This window comes from Motacilla alba, chromosome 2 (assembly GCF_015832195.1).
Source record: "Motacilla alba alba isolate MOTALB_02 chromosome 2, Motacilla_alba_V1.0_pri, whole genome shotgun sequence".
Taxonomy (NCBI): Eukaryota; Metazoa; Chordata; class Aves; order Passeriformes; family Motacillidae; genus Motacilla; species Motacilla alba.
In genome coordinates, this window is record NC_052017.1 from 25470630 (window position 1) to 25491707 (window position 21078).

The window sequence follows — 21078 nt, forward strand, 5'->3', positions numbered from 1 at the left end:
GGAATCTGGAGCCCTGGAAAGTGCATTATGAAAACCAAGTGGCTTTGCAGCTTTGACTCTGTGAGCTAGGTGTTACACCTCCATATTCAGCATATATTACTCTAAATCTTTGTTATATGTAATGTCTTAACTTTCTGCTTTTCAAAGCAATGAAGAGTTGAGCTGCTTGCTGAAAGTTAAACCCAGATTTACACTGTGTCCCGGAACAGACTTTGACCAGTGTGACTCTAAAAATACCAGCTAACTGCTGAAGAATGCAGAATGAGACTTAGGTTTACACAGTAGCTGGGAAGCTGCCAGGTTGAAGGAGAAGCTGTCTTCACAGAAGTAAATTTCTGTTCAAGGTCTTAAAATATTCGTTCTTAACTGATAGCTGTGTTTGCTTAATTGTGGCAATTGATAGTGGACTACCACACTTCCTTTCTCTCATACTCTGATTCCTCTGCTATTTCACCTTCAGTGGCTCCTTTGTTATACCTGATAACCTGCCTGGAATAATTATCTTTGCAATGTTTTCTTCTTCTCCCACAAAGAAACCATAAAATACATTTGAAATACTTTCTGTTCTTTTCAGAGGGAGCGAGGAAAAGGCCTAATCTGGAAGAGAAAAACTTCCCATGGGCAAAAATGTGATTAACTCATTCATGTTTAGAAGTAAAGTGTATTTGAGAAATGTCCATACAAGGAACTGACTGCAGACACATACTCAGTGTAGGGTATTGTCCACGTGGAAGATCCAAATAAACTTAGGTGCTGCTGTAGAAAGAGAGGCTCATTCTTTCAAAACAAGTTGTTTAGCAAAGTATGCATTCCATATATTATTTAAAATATTTTGTAAATCTGTTGTATAGATCTACCTTAATTTCTTCTAAAGAATGAACTAGGCTATTCAGATGATTGGAGGTGCATGATTTTTCTTTAGTATAGCCTTTAATATGAAGTTGTAGGATATAGGGAGATCTTTTGACTGCTAGATTTGTAGTAGAAACTTTGACTGGCCACATTGAAAATAGGAATTACCAACTGTAACAACTCAAAATTTCAGAGAAGCAGAAGAAATGGGTGTGCTGACACTGTACATGAAAAGAAATGTTAGATCTAGCCTTTGCTTAGTCATGCAAATATCCATGCAAATACCACAAGAGAAGAAAATCCTCCACAGAGGTTTGTTTACATCTCATGCATCTGGAGTAAAGTTTTGGATTTCAGAAGGAAGTAGTTTGAAAATTTGTCTGAATGGGGTTGCTCTGCCTTGAATAATAGAGGGTCTGTTTTAATGAAAAATGTTAATACTATTGGAGTCTTTCAGACATCAGAAAAGTTCAAGGATGTGATCTGATTGCATGGACACTTACCTCGAGAAGGCTGCTAGGAATAAGCAGAGTGCCTGCAAGAAACAGCAGGAAGAACTGAGGAAAGAATGTCATGTTACCAATCAAAAGGTGAACCTTAGCTGAGAATTGTTAAAACATGAACAGGCTTGGACTTTGTGTGCTTTAAGAGGGATAATAGAAACACGCAGATTGAAGAATGAGGAAAAACTTGTAACCATTTGGTATGAAGAAAAAAAGATCTGCGACTGATCTGCTAGAATGTATGGTTTGACAGTCAGCTCCAAGGAATAGTAGCTACAGTCTCAGAGGAAATAGCACAGATATTTATTCAATGCTTTGCACTCATCAGAAAAAAGTCTAAGGAATCACTTTCCATAAGGACAGTAATTTTTAACCCAGAAAGATAAAAAAACCCAAATTGTAAGGGACATGGATAATTTGGAATTGGGAATTACCAAGACTGTGATAAATACAGATTGCATATTTCAGTAAAGTCAGTTCAGAGATCTCCATTTCAGGATTCTGGAAAAGCCTACTCAGAAATTGACATTTACCTTGAAATTTCTGAGGCAGTCTTGTTAGTAAGAGTGACATCATTAGAGAATAGATATCTCCTGAGTATAGCAGGTATATCAGCAATGCTGGTGTTTTAAAAATGTGAAAAACGTTGTGTCCAGTTCTAAAGTATGGAGAACTATTGGTGGAACTTCAGAAGAAATTGAAAGGGATGGTGGAAACCAGGGAGAAATGTTAAAGTGCAAAATGAGCGTTCCAAGTGGTGTCATGCTAACCTGGTCGTTTTGATAAGAAAACTGATCTAGACAGGAAGTAGATCTTATCTGTTTAGGTAGATTTTGAAGTTAGGGTGATGAAACCATTGATGAATATTGAGAGGTTTAATTAGTACACAGGAAGATTATGCAAGAGGAGTTTAAGAGCCAATGGGAATTGAAGTAATAAGTTAAAAAAATCAGATTTACAAGTAAAAAGTGGAAGTTAAGGTATGTGTGGTTGTACATGATTAGAGCATCTTTTCCTCACAGGAGGAGCAGCTAATTTGAAAAATCTGAAGGGTGGAGTTGGGTGGTGGTGAGATCTCTGAACTGCCAACATCAAGTAACTGAAAAACTTCTGGGCACAGGTCTGGTCTTATATGAAGAGCACTTGGCCACACTGGGGCTGCTGAGGCATTAAATGGTGTACTGCACACGCTTTTCATGCTCCACAGTTCAAGAAAGGTAAAGTCAAACTGGAGCTGACTCAGAGAAGGACTCACAGGTTGGAAGTTTAACTGGTGATTCTAAAAAAAGCTGAATAAAAATACAGTTGCTTTGTCAGAATCCAGGTGTGCAAGGAAGGGAGTGAGCGGGTAGATTGGACTGACAATGAAAATATTTATATATTAAACTTTAAGAAGGCCTGAAACCATCAGGAAGAGAAGAGTTCCTGGGTTATTTTTCCAGTAGGAATTGTGATGACAAATAGCTGCTGGAAGACTGACTGTACTCTGTTTTGAAGTGGTTATGTGTTTTGTCAGTGATAGCTAGGAAGTGAGCTCCAGATTTAGGAAGTTGTTTCTAGTCTTTGTTTCTATGTCTTAACTGATAATGAAAAGATAATTTATTTAATCATCAAAGTTGAGTACTCCCATTTAGGCAATCAATTTTAATCTGGTTTTACATTTCTATTTTCAATTCTTTTTCCAGAAAAATATATTATTGTTGTTTAGTATCATTTGCTCTTGCTAGGAGAATGCTTTCTATCTCTAATAATTGGTGATCATTATGACGGCATTGTATAGCCTCTGTGCATTGATTAGAGTTCTTTGTGTATTTTGATTATGGAAATGGTGAGTTGTGCCTTCTGATTTGTTTTATTCATTATTATGTCCAGCTGCATTTTGATGGAAAGAAGAATTAGATGAAAGGTTTACAAACCCCTCACTTTCTACATCTTGTTGATCTTGTTGAATTTTAAGTATTGTCTTTATAACAACAGCAACAAAAAATCCCCTCAGAGTCATCAAGTTTATTTGAAAAAAAGTGTTCTTCAGTTACTGAATCAACTGCATGTGTTTATATTGACCCTAAGCACCCCAAGCTTTAGTGCTGTTCTTGGTTCTCAGTTTGGTTCTCAATATTGGATACACAGAATGGATGATCCAGCAGATCTAAATTAATGAACTAAAAGGAAGGAAATTCTCTGTATCTGCTGAAGTGTCCAACAGTGTGGATGGTTGTTTCGGTGTGCTTTTTCCCAAGTACTTAGCTGCTGAGCTCCAATCAAATTTGTCTTGACTTTATAGTGCAAACACTTAATAAAGTGTTTTATTTTGTGTATTGTGTAGTATTTAAATTTGAAGTAATAATCTTACAAAGAAAAATGTATTCTAAAAACATGAAATACGTAAATGAAGGTTTGGACTTAGTGCTTTTTACCTACATGTCATCCTGTTAGAAGAGTGCAAGTGTGTAGGTTACATCTGTTGAACAAAGCAGGCTTTTGTGATGTGAAATCCTACAGGTCCTATACATGCCAGCAGTAATCCTTGTTAGGAGAATAGTTTAGCTTTAGCAGGCTGAAACTTTCTGCCTTATGGTTTGTTTACTTTTCTTACGGAGATTAGAGCATTCTTTCTGTGTTTGATCTCTAAGGATAATGATTTTAAACAGGGGAGTTTTGCTGTAGACAAAATCTGACTTCTGAAACATATTCATAGTCACATTTTACCTGTACCTCTGGTTGGGGGGAATAAGGGACATGAGGCATACATGGATAGGCAACCAGAACTTTCAGTCAACTGCAGGTCCAGTGAACTATGCCTACAAATTCATCCATGTGTTCTACTTCCTCTGGTGTCCATACTAGCCCTGCCACTGTGCCATCCCGTGTGGCTAGGTGTCCTTGAGAGTCTTGCATGAAACCTCTGTTATGGAAGGAAGTGCCTTAAGATGACTTAGTCATACCTATAAAAGATAACTCAGTATAGTTATTCCTAAATCCTGTACTGTGGGTCAGTGTGTGTACAGTTTTCCTTTGAAGGAGCAAGCTGGTTTTGTCTTACATTGTTTTCCCAGTATAGGTGATGTCCTGTCTTGATAGACTTCTGTTTCTTGCAGTTCAGTCTGAATTCTCATAAGCCTTGTCAGGTACAAAACCAAATCAGCCCTGACTACCAGACTGTAAAATGATCTGTGTGGAAAACTGGCTCCCCTCTTTATTTTTTTTTTCTCCCTGGAGAATTCTGGATGCAGAAAGGACATGATTCATGGACCTGGATCTCTGGAAAGATCTTCACTCTGAAGAAGTAGCCTGCTTTCTGCTTGTTTGGTTTTGGTTGTTGGAGCCCTGGTTAGATTATGGTGCTGCTCTGTGCTGCCTTTATTTTTCCCTTCAGTTAGGATGATGAGAGGAAATTTGAGTAGATTTTGTCTGTCTCTTTAGGGTAGTAACTTCAGAATGTCAACCCTCTTCATTTTTAGTCATTCTCTCTTGTGATTTTTAAAGATAGAAACTGGGGAATAATTTCTGAAGTTGATACAACTGAACCAAAACCAGTGTGGTGCACATAATGAAAACAAGTTTTAAGGAGCTGAATGTAAAGTACTTTAGAGATGTAGTGGAAGGTAACTTAAAAAGACTGTCTCTTCTTATAGTCTCTTAGAATTATAGTTTTGGTAGCAAAGCATGGTACTGCCTTTTAAATGTTTGAAAATGCTGGTATTTTGTTTTGTTTTAAGCTATTAAAGAGATTAGGTTATTTAATTTGAAATTATGAAGGAAGAGTGCAGTAATTTCATGTTTTTTCTTTTCAATTGCATAAAAGGGTGCTGTGGGTTTTTTTAAGATCCTATTTAAAATCCTATTTTTTGTTATTTTGTATGAGCAGTACATGGCAAACAGCATGCTCTTTGTTGCTCTGCACCTTTCTGAACTGTTAATGCAGTCATGCAGCCATTTAGCAGATTGGGTCAGAAACAAGTCCGTCAGTCACTGGCAACTGGGAAATGTCTTTTGAGCCAATAGATCTCTTTACTTCTCTGGAGTAAAACTTCACGGGGACCCCAAATCCCTTGTTAATCTTTTTCATGAGAGATTTTGGCTCCAATTACAAGAGAAAAGCCTTCTTGAGAAAGAAAATTGAAATATTTTTTTAGAGTGGCCTCTAAATCCCCATTATTCCATCTTTTTCCTGGCGAAGTCATAGAGACAAGTTCCGCAAATTAAACACGCACCAGTTTGACCATCTACCTGCATAACGAGAGCAGGAGAGACCAATCCGATGTGCATTCGGATGTCGGTACCTTGTCACTATATATGTGCTTAAAAAGCAAGCAGAAAAAGCCAAACTAACTTCCCTTGACCAGACTCTTCAGAGACAGAGTCCTCTTGAATCCAGAAGTCTGCTTTTATGGTACTCAGGGAATCACTGTCCAAAGTAAGCAAGAACAAAGGTATCCCTTTTTCATGCTTTTACAAGGTGTAACAGGAGAGGGGACTTTTAATTAGGTGTAGGACAGTCATCAGTAGCTGCTGTGGGAAATGTGACTTAAGTGATGTCAGGCCGTCATTCCCTGTGGGTCACCATTCCTCAATAGTCAGCTTTCCATTTCTAGTTTTTGATTTCCTAGACTGCATTCTCACATAATTCATTATTTAAGAAGCACTCACGCAGGCACTACTGCATCTCGTTGGGTTAGTAGATTGTTGGAAATTTGTTGTCAGATCTGATAGGAATGTCCTAGAAATATCTGATACTATTTTATGATTGTATACGCAGTCTCTGAATGTCCTTTGGGTCAGACTATTTGAACTCTGACTTTGTGGCTCTTGAAAAGAGTCTTAAGCACACTGGGATATCCATCATAGTGAGTCTTCCCAAGAGTATTTTTTGAGAAAATTCTTTTGAAGTTAGTATTTATTTCCTAGATAAAATCTGAAATTCTTCAGGAATGGATGAATCCTAAGCTTGGGACTCATTTCATGAGAAGCTTGTGACCAGAAGGTTGTGCAGGGTGCTAGCAACTAAACTGAAGAGAAATGACATCTCATGAAAATTAATTGGGGAATTTAATACTGATATTTCATGGTCTCAGGTTAATAGTTAAATAACTTACGAGAAAAGAAATTACTGCAAGAATTTTGTCTAACCTTTTGGCAGGACAGTGTCAGAATTAGCTGACATCAAAAGTGAGTGGACAAAACTCCTAGTTTTGGAGAAGAATGAATTTTATTTTTATTTCATGTTTTTCACTCAATTTGAGAAGAGTCTGTGTTTCTGTGATTCTCAGGATAATTTTAGTCCTTTAAAATCAGTTATATCTATGCAAGTATACGAGAGGAAAAGTTCTGGCCAAATTTGAACTGGATTTGCTAACTGTTAAAAGAAACATGGGAAGAAAAGATGTTGACAGATGAGCGCTGGTGGATTGAGCTGAACCAGTTTTTTTACTGCTACCAGTGCTAGCTGTCAGTCTTGCTGTTCTGTTGCAGGTGATTTTCCTCATTGTACATGTGGCACAAAGCTATTTAAGCTAAAAATGGACTGTGAACATGGCTTTCAGATTATGTGCAGGTTAGCTGCCTCTATCCTGGATGGGAAGGCAAGATCTTCATTTTAGAGCTGCAGCAGATGGTTTTATTTGAGCCCCCTGTCCTTTTCAAAAGAGCTGTCGTGTTAGGCTCTTACTGAATTACATTTTGCTGTCAGAGAAATGGAAACCTTTTCAGTCAGTCTAGGTAGTATAACTAGAATTCTCTTTGCTCTCAATGCAGCATGCAGAATCATGATTTCATGCAGGTTATTTTAGTTGATTCCTGCTGAGAGGTAGGATCATGCCGAATTTTGCCAGCTGTAGTATTCAGGTGGACCCTTGTGTCACTTTGTGTAACATTCATTACTAGAATGGTGTAGCAATTTGTCCTAAATTCATGCCATTAAAACTTGTGGCATATTTTTAGTAACACATAGAATCACAGAACTTTCTGAGTTGGGACTCACAAGGATCATAGAGTCCCAGTCTTAAGACAGCAGCCATAGAGGGATCAAACCCACAACCTGGGCATTATTATCATCATGCTCTAATCAACCAAGCTAATCTCAGTGGTCATGAGGTATTTTGCCTTGCTGCAAGCATATGTCTTACCTTTCTTATTTCTAGATAACTTCCTCAGGTAATGTTACACTGCTTAAGTGCTGTGAATTTAAGTTTGCTTATTCTGGAGGCAGGGCTGACTTTCGTTTGAGATGTCTCACTTGTCACTAAAACAGCAGAATCCTTTGACTTACTGCTGTAGTAAAATCCATTCATACCCTTGGGTTTTAGTCTGAAACTTGGATAAAATCAGTCTGTAATTTTAGAGATTTCTTAATATTATTGAAGCCTTTCTGAATGCTGAAGTCTTGGCTATCTTCAGGAGCTGTTGAAGCACTTCAGCCATTTTGATTTTCTCAGAAAACTGGAGCATGAAGTTTCTAACCAGAGAAAGTGATTTGGGCTGGAGAAGGGTATTCATTATAGTAGCATCAACATTCCATTGATAATGAAAATTTGCGAAGCAGTGTTATGTCGTTGCTCCCTAGAGTAGTGGGAATCCAGACATATGATGAGGTGAGAAAAGCAAGATTAAGAAATAAACCCTGAGAGCAGTTCTAATATTTAGAAAACTACTTAAGCTGATCTGATCTGCCACTGTTGGGGTCCAGTACAGTGATGCTCTCCAGAGCGTCCCATCATATCTGAGTACATTACTATACAAGACACTTTGTCAAATGCTAATTTGCAAAAGTTCCTTCAGATATCATGCTTATAGATCCCTTCTCCATTATTTTTTATAATAATGTTCTAATGATACATCCTAAGAGGTGAGGAAGCAGAACTGTTACTGAACAGACCACAGGGCTGCTGCTCTTCTGGCTCACTGGTGGTTTCTACCCATTATGTTGTGCCAACTCTGCTGTAATGGGGAAAACCCTGAGTTTATGACTTTAGGTTTAGGGGTGCACTTTAGTTTTCATTATGTTTAACTCAGTGAATTATTTTGCCAGCTGGATTCACACGTCTGTCTGTGCATGCCATCTCAAAGGAAGGAGTGCAGATGATGGTAGAATAGGGATGGTATGAAATCCATCTCAAAAGAGATGGAAGGAGCACAGACAACAGTGGAATAGGGATGACATTAAATTAGCATTTACTTGAATTGGTTTATGCAGTTGAGAAGTGGTTCATTTGCTTAATTCAGAGAAACAATGATGAATAGTAGGGGCTTTGGAAACCACATCTTGAACTTTTTCTTCTCTCAGCTTTAAGGCTTGACAATGTCTTGCAGTCCATTTCCAAGATGCCCATGGAAAAACAAAACAAATAATTTTTGGTGGTGTAGGTTTCTCTTCAGTTTTAATGGCATTATTTTAGTTGATAATGTTGGGATTTCTGTTGCCTTTCCTCTGGGTGTAGAACAAGTTACAAACCTTAACTAATTGTCTGGTTGTATATATTTTGTCGTGTCTTTTGGGCATGTGTTTTTTGAGTTTAGTCCTTACTTCCTCGTCTTCAAACATTATCTTGTGCATTGTTGCCGACTTGTTTTAAAAGGTGTTTTTTGAGAAACTTTCAAAACTTGGGCTGAGAGAGTAGCATAGTGCCATAGCATGACAGGGAAGGATGAAGAATTCTTGGTAGCTTTTTACCCATTGGGTACGCTTGTGTTTCAGTGCAAATGTAAACACTACTTTAATTTTTGAAGTTTGTCATCTCTGTTTTGGATTTCAGACTTCTTTACTTTTAATAGTTCAAGGATCTTTCTTAAGATGCAGATTTGTCACAATTGGAATCCTATAAGGATAGATCTGTCAGAAAGGGTAGAGATTTGATTTATAGATAAGGCAGTCAGAATAATTATAGTATAAAAGTCAGCATGATACATTATGTCATGTCCAATTCACAGCATTATTTAGAACCCCTTCACCTAAAATGAGTAGCTAATGCAGTGTTTCAGCAGGTCTATACATTTGTCTAAAATGGTCTGGTTTAACATTGTCTTCATATATCATACTGTAATACCTTACTGTAGTACTGCAAGCTATACCTTAATTGTGCTGAATGCTGTATATCACATTGATGATGGACTCTGCCTTTTGAGATCCATCAGTTCTAGGCGATACACAAATAGAAAATACTTGTGAAGGCCATGTTTGGACTCAGAAGTGAGCCAGCAGGTCTGCTCTCATGTTCTGAGCAGTCAGTAAGCATTTGGTGGGTCAGATCAGTTCTTTTAGTAGGGGTGAGCAGAGCAGTCGCTGCCATGTAGGGCTTAGGTTGGCTAATGTGAAGTCTAGAAAATGAGTATATGAAGTAATTTTGCCTAAAGGACAAAGCAGACAAAGATAATCCAGAGAGCATGCCATAAAATTCTGTTCTTTCCCACATCAATCTCGTGAATCACCCTGCACTTTGCTCTCCAGATGAAATGCAAGAAAGTGTTCCATGATCTGGGTGTATTGGAGAGAAAAGTACAGGGAGGAGTCGAGGACTGCAGGCACAATGATGAGTGAAAACAACCAAGGCAGCTGCTCTGACCAGCACTCTGTCAGAGGGAAAGATGGAGTCACATTCTCAGCTTGCTAAGGCCTGCAGTGGGATCTTGTAAATAATATGGAATTGATTTAAATTATGAGATAATATGGAAAAGAGGATAAATCTGATATGCATCCTCTTAACAACCATGATTTTTCTCATGATTTGTGTTTTAGTATTTGGAAAGCTAAGCAAGCTGACTTAACAAGTGCTCTGCTATATTTTCTATTTCTGCATGTCTGGCTTTCCTGAGTTGCATCATCACTGTATTTAAATTTGCTTGGTGTTTTTTGCTGATGAAAATACATAGCATAAGTAGCCCAGTTCTTTGTGGATATGAACACCTTAAGCATTGGGGTTTTTGTAACTGTTACATTTTCCCTTTTCTATTTGTTTTTCTTTTTCTGTCTGATGTATTTGCTTTGATGTGATGGCATTCTTTTCAGCTTGGCATTTAGACAAAGGTTTCTGATGTGTTCTTGCCATTGTGTGTCATAGCTAGCTTTTAACATTTCACGTCAAATTTAGCCTGACTTTTTTGTTGATTTTGTTCTGGTTTTCTACAGTGGACAGGCCAAAATCCCAGCAAATCAGAACTTCTGGTACCATAAGGCGAACTTCTTCTTTGGACACAATAACAGGACCTTACCTCACAGGACAGTGGCCACGTGATCCCCATGTACACTACCCTTCATGTATGAAAGATAAATCTACCCAGGTAAAAGCAGTAAAACAAGACAACAGAGATGTTTCATATGATTGATGTCTACTCAATTTATTTCTGAAGAAATGTGGATTCACTTAATTTTATTAGAAATATGAAATCCTAAAATAAGTGACAGTAGTCTTTTTTTAATCTTTGCCAATGCAGTAACGTGGTATGCAAGGATAATATTTTTATGCTTTTAGGAAACAGTTGTTAAAAATAATTTTCTCAATGTGGGCAGATCTATTGAGGCTAAATAAGCAGATATCAATCTCAGCCTTGTATCTGGTTTATTTTGAAGCTGCCATATGCAAAATTGTGCTGAGTGTTATTTGAGAAAAAGCATCCATATAACAGTGGCTGACAAGCAAAACGATTTTACTAAATCATGGTAATAAATCTGTAAGTCTCAAAAACTGTGTGTTTGTCTGTGTGTGTGGGACTGAGGGAAGGCCACTGAGGTTATTCATGGCCTGATACTTTTGTGATAGCCTTGGATTCTCTTCAGGGCTCTGTCCTTAGTAGGACCCTCTGGCAGGTAGGTTGCTGGGGCATTCTGCTGCTCCAGTGCTCTTTGACTGGAAAGGTGAATGTTCTTTCTTGCCTGTTTCCTCCTTGTGCTGGAGCTTGTTGCCTGCAAAGATGATCACTGTCAAACAGATTAAAAATACATAGTTCTAACCACCCCTCCCCAGTTGTTATCAGAGGAGCTGCATTCTTTTTTCCAGCAGTGCTTTTGAAGTTTGGAATAAGCTATCTGAGTTTGTCTTCCAAACTAAATTGGAAACTAGAAGAAACTAGTTCTCTTTAGTTATAGTTTCAGTCTAACAGGCCATGTAGGTTTGGTTATTAAATCAGTTGTTTATCTCTTGTGCCACGATTCTGATCCATAGTTATCATGGACCTTGACATAGATTCTATGATTCTAGTCTTTTGTGTAATACTGAGTTTCTCAGGACAAGTTAGAATCTATATAGAAGTTTCCTCATCTCTAAAATATGGTGTTATGCGGCACAGGAAGCCCTTTGATGGGGTAAAGATAAGCACCGAATGCTTAGAAAAGAACAATAATGGGTCTGGATGTTTCAGAAATCTTACTTAATGAATTTGAGAAACTGATGATTAAAATGTTCCAAGAAAATTTTTAGAAACTGTAATGAGGACCCTTTGGAGAAGGCTGTCTTCATGTCCTGCTTGTTTTGAAATGAGACAGTCAGTTTTAGCCAAAAAACAGCAGTCATATTTACTGTCACAAAAGATCTGCTTAAAAAGCCCTTAATCCTGGATTTATTTTCAAGATGCCTTCTTTTCACAATACTATGACTTTAAAGTCTTTCTGTTTGGAAAGCTTTGTAGTTACTGTATTTCTCAACCCCTCTCTTAAAATGCATATCCATATCAATTTTTACAAATACCCTTATGAATAGAAAATTTAGAATATTTAAACATTTAGAAACAAACATTTTCACTAGTTACAGAAAAGATAAACAAACTGTTCTATAAATATTTCAGCTCCAAGTATTTGGTAGTAAAATTGCTTTCCTAGTGAGCTCAAGTAAGTGTTCAGGTTATGTGAACGTTTGGCTGTCTCCCTTTGCCTCATTCAGAAACCAAAAGTGAAATTTTACCTTTTCAGCATAATCGAGTGTGAAAGAGAGGAAAAGCACACTGTTGCCATTACAAAATGAAGTATTATTCCAAAGGGGTAGGAGCAGGGAGATCTCAAGGTTTGCATTTGGGGATATCTTCCAGCTGTCTTTTTATTCAAATTGTGCCAGACTCAATCATTTATCAGTGCTTAAATTGAGTCACTACTTGGGACTATGAATGTGTAAAATGGAATAAGCATATTGATATGCAGAGTGATTTCCAGCTGGAGGGCGCTTTTTGTTTGGTTGGGGTTTTTTGTTTGTTTTTTTTTTTTTTTTTTTGGTTGGTTGGTTTTTTTCCCAAATAAAATGCTCACTAGGGAGGCTTGAAGATGATCCTAAAACATTGGCTTATGTTTTGGTGTGTGTCTGGGTTTTTGTTGTTTAAGCTCTGTGTAGTTTGAAGTGTATCTAATTTCAAGAACTGAGGATGAGTTCCAAGTTGTTGATAGGATGCATGCATAGCAAATTAAATTAAATAAAAAGAAGCTAATGAAAATCAATAAACCATTTTTCTGTATGAGCATGTTTTCATTGGAGAATAAGTTATCTCTTGTTTTACTTCTAAATTCGAGAACAATGCTGTCAATATAACTTACATTGTAGGTGGAATAATTATTTCTCTTTCAAAGGTGTATTTTGTTCCTAATTAAATGTTAACCTAAAATCCAAATTTTGTGCAGTATTGTTAAGGTGGTGATTATGGCTGTTCCAAGTTTCTTAGAATTCTTGTTTTTAAAAAAAGAGCTAGTTTCTGGTCTTCATGGTGATCAGATGAACCTTTAATGAGCTTTATTCCAAGTCCTTGTTTCCACTTAAGTTCTTTCAACTTGTATAATACTCATGAATAAAATGTTTCTTCATAAAAATAGAAGGGAGGGAACAGGATTTTGCTTGGTTTAGTTTGTCGCATCTTGGAGAATAGGAACTAGAATTCATATTTCTGTGTCTCTGTCACTTGCCCCAAGTGTTTTGACTGAAAGTACAGAAGAGAAGTGGTTGTTTGCTTTTGGAAGAATGCACTGTTACACTGCATTGTGATGTTTGTACAATTCAGTATTTCTCAGAATTCTGTATGTACGTTCCTGTGTGTATATGTGCATATGCATGCAACTAGCTGATCTTTAAGGAGCAGCACATTTTGGATAACCAGAGGTATGCAATTTTATTTAGTAGTGTTTTAAGTATTTCAGAAATGCAGGTAAACTTCCTATTATAAGAAGTTACTTGTGTTGATACACTTCGTGGTCCCCTTCCTGAAATCTTCCATTGTCCTACTTTGTTCTCCTTTTGTAAAATCTGAACTTTTCATTAAGATAATTTAAAACTCAGTATAATTTTTCCTCACTTTTTCTGTCTCTTTTGGGAGCACTGATGGAACAATTTTGTACACCACTTCCTTATGCTTCATCATTTAAGTATTTCCCCCCTTCATAGTATAAAGAACAACTCAATGTTGAAATGGCTGTGTCTAACCTTGGAATCTTCAGAAACATTTGGATAATTGTCAGAGTTGATAAATATAATTATTTGGCAGTAGCTAAGTAATTTAAAATATATTTATAAAATTAAAAAAGAGATAATAAAAAGAAACATGATGTTGATGTCATAACAAAAGTATTGTCAGTTAAAATTTGTCATAGAGTTTTTCTCAGTCTAAATAATACAAAAAAATGAACAAATGGCCTAGTGGCATTTTATTATCCAGTGATTTCCAATTGATGACTGAGGCATATCCAGCAATATTGGAATCCAGTTTTTCTCATTGGATATGGCAATTAGGTATGGAGCAAATGAAACTGAAGAAAGTTAGCAAAATGCCTTTCAGAGTTTTTATTTCTCTCTAACCTAGAGAATAGTGCAGAGTTTCTAGGCTAAAACAAGTTTTTCTTATGGGTAGGTCAAGGCTTTAATACAGCTAGTTCTCATTAGACACTTTTTTTTTCTTCTGGGTAGATTTTTTTTCTGTAATATTAACAGACATAAACAAAGAGGCTCAATTGCATGAAGCTTTTTTACTGGTGTATTAGTTATAATTGATTTTGTAGGATATTTTAATGATGTATATTGGCAGAAAGAACAGGAAATAAGATGTATTGTAGAGCTGTGAAATTGTCATTCTAACTTAACTTGTCTGATGTTTGAGAGTCATCATCTATAGTCAAATTGACTTCTAACTCCTTAGGCAATTTCTCTTTGTTTCTAGATGAGACTAGTTTCTAGATGGCCTTTGAATGCTTCAGAAATACCTGAAAACACATCAGTTTTTATTTTCTAGTGCTGCCATTGGGTTTCTTTTCAATGTGGAAGTTCTTCAGAAACATATTGCTTCCCCTGTAAAGACATATGTAGATACTCCAGAATGCAGGCTGGATGTAGTAATTGGAGTGAAGAGCTGGCAAAAATATGAGATACTTAAGGTAACACAGTCTTCCTTTAGGTTTTGGTAGGTTGGTATGCTATGCAGTCATTCTGATCTAAGTGGAAAGAATGTAGGTGTATGTCCCTGGCATGGATGGAACAGCCAGGCAGGGTTACCTTGCTTGGAAGAAATGCTGATCCCCACAAGGCTGGGTAAGTTAGAACTGTGGTAATTGTGATTTACATGAAGACTGAAGAGAGCAAACAGATGTAGCATTCTGAACGTGTCCTATCCCATGTGCAGCTGAAATAGACCACAAACCTTAACATCTTAAAAACGTCTTGAAGGTGCAGCATCCATTATCTAGTGTTTTCAAGGAACTCCCCCAAAATCTTGGTTTCTTAGTGTGGCCTTGCAGGACTAATCCTTCTTCATGAAGTTCAGTGCATCACCTCTGTGATGCTCTGAAATGTTACCAGTTTCAGAGATAGTGCCTGACATCTCTTACTGTTGGAGGTACTCTTACCCTCTCTCTGACTTGAAGTGCAACAACTGTAGTTTGTCATTCAGAAATTTTTCTTCTAGTACAATTCTGAATTACATTCTGGCTTTAATATTGTTTTTTTCATATGTTTAACACTTCAAAAGTACACTTCCAGCTTCAAATGAAGGCTTTCATTGATAAGCCTGTTTTGTGGAAGTTGTAAATAAGATGCGAAAACAATTTCCATGAAATGTGACAGATTGTGGGTGCTACACACCCCCATCTTATTTGTGGTCTAAATGACAGCATTTAAGTGAGATATGAGGTGTTCATATATAAGCTAAACTTAGAAAAGCAGAATTTGTTTGAATACAACAACAACAGTCTGGGGTGCTTATGTTTGTTTTTTAAAAGCTTTTGCTTGAATACAAAGATTTGTTGTTACAAACTCAAAATTATTCTTCATATAATGTGGATTGCAGCATATTGCAAGCAGCAATTTCCAGGGTTTGAAGAAGAATGCCTTGGAGTCATATTCTAGTAACTGCTTATGTTATATTATTTTTGTAAAGCTTTTTCTTTTTTAAATTTGCCTCCAAATAGCACATAAATGTAACACTGTCTGACTTCAGTACTGTGCTAGGAGCACCATGCAATGTTTGTGATCTATTACTGCAGGTAAAATGGGGTTCACAAATAGTCTGCCCCTGTATACTGTGTATGTATACTTTGCAGGTTGTGTCTTGACTCCGTTTGTCAGGGGCTGACAGCATCCATGTAGTCCTTGTCTCAAGGGAGATGGTATTTCAGTGGAAGAGAGTGTCAAAGCATTCTTGAACAAGTGCACAATTCAGTATTAAGTGAATACATATTTTCTGTGTCTTTTTTTTTTTTTTTTAATTTCTCAGTAGATCCTCTGCACTATAAGGATTCCCACCTCTCTCTCCTAGCAGTCAGTGGTGGTGTTGATGAAGGTCTTTAGGGGTTGATCTTAGTGGTTTGTCCTTGCTATCTGGATCAATATCTGTGTTTATTAAAAATACAGTCGGGCTCGTGTGTTGTACATATTTGTTTTGGTTTTTAACAGTTTACTTCTCTGTATTGGGAAAGTCACTTGGGCTTTTTAGATTCTTGATATCTTTTCAGTTTATTAAGCTGTAGTTGAAAGGATATGAGCTTATAGGGGTCCCTGGTACATCCTTCTGCGCTACAGGTAAGTATTTAAGCTCCCAAACTGCCTGGTTCTACCTCATCCTGGTGTTCCCCGAATGGTGCAGCAGTGCTGTATTCAGAAGACACTCTTTAGAACATAAATTTTCTCAGAATTCCCTTTTTATTGCTGGTGTTGTGTTGAGGGTATGGTTCCAGCTGTACTTGGGATATAGTAAAATATTCTAAGGGCAATTTAAATTGCAAAGTAAGTGTAACAGATTGTGAAAGCCTATGATTTTGAAAAAGCAAAAATTTTTCCCCATTTTTACTAGTTCAGTAGGAATCTGCAAGCTAATTCAGTGTTTTAAAAAAAAACAAACACATTTAAACCAAACAGAATGTCTTCCACACAAATTTTAGGAAGATGAGTCTGCAAAACCAAGTAATTATTTAGAAGGCGGTTCTGTTAAAAGGCAGAGCAAGCAGATGCACACACACAGGTAGCACATGCGCATGGCATTTGGGTCAGGAGAGCTAAGTACTGTGAGGGACTACCTTGTCTTTCACATAGTTACAAGTAGCTGTTTTAACTTTTCACATTTGATTTTTTAATTTTTTTCATAACGACATTATCTTCTGGTTTCTTCCCCAGACCCAAACAGGAGGGAGTATTTCATAACAGAGTCATGTAATAAGTACACCAAACTCTTTAACTTTTCATATAGGGACTTGTTTTTTCTTTTCTGGGAGCATGCAGGAAAAACTTCAAGACTGACTTTTTCCATTTGGCTTTCCAGTCACCCACACAGCTTGCTGGGCCTTTGGTTATTACTGATGGTGTAAAAATAACAGAGAAAAAGCCCCCCACCAAAACCATGGAAAGTGCAGGGGTGGCAGAAAACACAAGAGGGTTCTGTAGGCCAGTGCACACAAGAGACTGAGCAGATGACATGTTGGCACTGAGGAGTTAGGTGCTGGGCTGTAGGCTGTGTTAATAAAATGGCAGTGGGGTGGTTATGAAGGTGCAGCCCATGCTCTGAAGTTACAGTTCTGAGCTTGATAGTACCATGGCTCTGAAGTTACAGTTCTGAGCTTGACAGTACCATGGCTGGACTGGAGTGGCCTGGCCCTGGGGGCTGCCCCCAGCTCCCCTTGCAGGGCAGCGAGGAGCTGTAGGGGTTGGTTTGATGGTGTTCTCCAGAGTGGTGCCCAGCTTCCTTCTTGAGCCAAACAAGCAGTCTCTGGTATCCATGTGGGTGCTACAAAAGCTTCTAGGTCCTAGATGGGAAGCAAGAGTAAGGAAGGCTGTAGAGGAGCAGAGTTTCCACTTATGAGAACAAGTCCCATAGCCATGTGGATCCCAGATCCTATTTGTCTTGTGGGCTGGGGTTTTGTCTCCCTAGCAGAAGTGTCAGCAGTGGTCCCCTCCCTTAAAAACCCCACGGACAAATTGTTATTTTCAGTGGTACAATTTTATTTCTTTTATACTTACTGTGAAAGAGCCAGCTAATACTAGTAGGAGTTGTTGGGGTAAAAATCCCAGCATAAACAGATTTATATTTGTGTGCCTATAGCACTGAGTTTTATACAGTTCAGATCCCAAACTCTTCCTGAATTTTAGATGTTTCCATTGTTCCAGTGACTCTCTTGTTCAGGAATTCTGGTGGATAACCTCAAGTTTCATTATAGCCTTGTGGCAAATCAGCATAGTGGTTGAGAGTTTGGGCTTTCTGATGCTTCTCAGTCTTTGGGGTTTAATTTTAGCTCCTACATCTAAGGACAGTCACCAGACTTACAGGCTTTGAGATATGGCTGGAAAAGGTCTGCTTGTTACTGTACTGCTCATGTACGTTGGTGCCAGAACTAATAAATAGTGTATAAAACTATAATCAAGGCAGAGTTAGCAAGAGGGGATTGGTTCTGTGGTCCAGTGGTTGAGGAAGACAGGTGGGAGAAGTGAATCCTGGCTTGAGTTTGTTCTACGGTTTTTTTTATGGTGTGGTTTTCTAAGCTGTCCACTAAGTGAAATGTAGACATGGATGCCAAAGCACAGTGGGAGCAGGCAGGTAAGGTTTTTTGTCAGGCATCTGATTCCTTCTTCAGTAATGTGCATAGTTCTCATCCTTTGTAAATGTGAGTTTACAAAGCTTTGTTTTCTATATTGCTTTTTATTTATTGAGATTATTAGTGCTGCATATCAGATTCTGAAATTTATTCACATAACTCTGACACTGCCTAAAGAGTAAGGCAGTAATTTGTGCCAGAAGTTTTTCTCACCTGGAGAACTCAGTACAGCATATTTTCTTTTGTTTCCCTTGTAGACACCCAGCTGTTGGGCTGAAGAGGGAGCAGAAAAGAGATCACATCAGCGCTCGGCATCGTGGGGAAGTGCTGATCAGCTGAAAGAGGTGAGAAGTCTTGCACAGTGGAGCCTTTCAAGTTTTGATAAGCCCAAGACATTTTTTAAACCCTATCTGGAGTCCAGGAAACTGCACCCTTTCCCTCTCCCCTTTTGGTTTTGAAACAGGTTTTACCCCCAGTCTGAGAGTTGTTTGAAGAGTGATTGTTATTTTTTGCTTGTTGGACTTCCTCCCTGCATACTATGAAGTATTGGTTGTGAAAGAGTGGCCAGAGTGAGCATTGAGGAACAGCTTCTTGTTCAGTGTTATGTTAGTTAGCTTTCTGACCCTTAATGCTGCTCTCTTGGAAGAAGCAGTGTCAGGTATGTTCACATATCCTTGCTTAGAAATTTTGTTCAGCTTTTAGGTGGAGATGGAGAGGACACCTCTTCCACAAAAAAGTGTTGATACAGTAATGGTATGAGTACTTGAAATTCTCTTTAATAATAAATATTTTGCTGTAGACTACAATTGCAACTAGAAAGAACCTACAGAAAGTGGATTTGCGTCATGAGAAACTCGATACAGTAAAATGGACTCCAGCTCAGCTGAAATGACAGTACTTAATTTTTGTCCCAGTAACCTCCCTTTTGTCCAGAGTTTGAGTAACCAAATCTGTCCAGAACCTAATAAGGGGCTACATTCAGCCTCATGCACCTGTCAGGAAGCGTGTATCCTCTCTTCAAGTACTGCACTTTTGTTTTATAAAAATTAATCTTGCAGCATGTTCCCATGATGGAACTTTTCCCTCATATTCTGGGCTTTTTTAGCGTGCTCTTTCCTAGCTCCCTGTTGAATAGGGCATTCAAAAATGAGAAGGATTGTATAGGTTATCTAAGGAGGAGAATTTAAAAGGCAATATATATTCTTCTTCTGGACAGCCATTGATAGAATAATTGTCAGAAGGAGTGATGCAAGTTTAATTACTCAAGTTTTAAAATCGCATTTGTAAAATATGGAATAGTCTTGCAATCAATTGGTGGCAGTAGCCTCATTTTTAAAGATGAAATCCTGGGCCAAAAATAGGTTGATCAAAAGAGGATTTTCTTTTCCCATCTCACCCAATATATCTAATGAAACCTTGATGTATTGACACATGGGCCTTCAGTTGCCTGCATGACTTCATCTGCAGCTGTGAGGAAGCATTTGCAATCACAGATTAAGTGACCAGAAATAAGTGCAGAAGGCATTTTGTGTCTGAGAAGTTTTGGCTTAAACCTTACTTACCAGCACAAAGAAATGATAATACAGACAGGAGTAGCATCTGTTTCTCTAGGATAATGTTTCCTTGTTTTTACTGAGAGACTATCCTTCATACTCTGGCAGTTTCCTATCAATTTGTGCAACAAGCAGCTCTTCTTCACCACAGGCCTGTGGCTGTCAGTGATAGTGAACCCTTCAGCATGTAAGCAAGTCTCTGCCATTTGATAACAGTGATCCATTGTGCTGGGTTGCCACCCTCTTGGTGTACTGACCACAAGAGAAAGATAAGAAATGTGTGGCCAATGCGTTTCACAGTTCCTTTTTTTTTGCTAGAATGCCTTAGTAGGCAAAATTGGTTCTGTGGAAGAGAGTTGTTTCTATCCAAACATTGCCATGGTTGTTCACCCCAAAACCTACCCTTGTCTTCTTCAGCATACAGTTCTTCCCTTTCCTCTATTTTCCTTTCTCCAGCTACTCAGGCCAGTTTTCTTACCTCTTCTAGTTCCTTAGGTTCATAACCTATGTCATGCTTCATGCATCATCCAGCCACTATTCATGTACTCTATTTGAGCTCTTACTCTCTTAACTTCCAGCTCCTTGTTAGTTCTGGCTATCCATTGTCTGGCTTCTATTTTATCTCTTTCTTTTCCTTTCCCTCAGTGTCAGCCTGTGTGGTGGGTGTTAAGTGTTTGTTCAGTACCAGCAGTATCGGTGCACTCAGTTTCTCTGTGCCACATTATTCTGCAGTTCCTGGAAGGAGAAATTCCCTGGGGTGGTTCTGTTCAAACTGTAAAGCCCATGAGAGACAGAATTGTTAAAAGTGTAGCTGCCAGTTCCAGATATCTTTCTTGAACATGTGCAAACTGAATTTTTTGCCAAAGCTTCACCCAACGTAAAGATTCTTCCAAGGGACTAGAGGAGCACATTTGCAGCATAAAGGACCTCAGGCAAATGTTTGGCTTTTTCATCCAAAACAGTGGAGACCAGAACCGTGCAGGTAAAAAGCTTAAAGTAATGTGCTTTGGCACATAAAATGGTGAAATCTCTTCTGCCCTCCCTTTCATTTTAAATCACATTCTTAAAACAGCCCTAGCACTTTTACTGTAGTCTCTGATGGGAAGGAGATAGAGTAGAATGTTGCATGGTAGACATTTGACAAAGCTATGGGCAGCTGAAAGCAAGAGCATAAGTAGTGAAAATAAAAATACCACCT

At 38.0% G+C, this 21078-nt stretch overlaps 1 protein-coding gene across 3 annotated transcripts in view; it reads left to right on the plus strand.

Annotated features, from left to right (window-relative positions):
- Positions 1–21078, plus strand: part of GLCCI1 (glucocorticoid induced 1) — a 51052-nt gene that overhangs the window by 8888 nt on the left and 21086 nt on the right. For all 3 annotated transcript variants that reach the window (XR_005255958.1, XM_038129175.1, XM_038129176.1), the window contains exons 2-3: positions 10477–10628; positions 18585–18671. Coding sequence is in view for 2 of the 3 variants with exons in the window: in XM_038129175.1 (XP_037985103.1) it covers positions 10477–10628; positions 18585–18671 (239 nt within the window). In the remaining variant the exon portion in view is untranslated. The remainder of the gene's footprint in view (positions 1–10476; positions 10629–18584; positions 18672–21078) is intronic.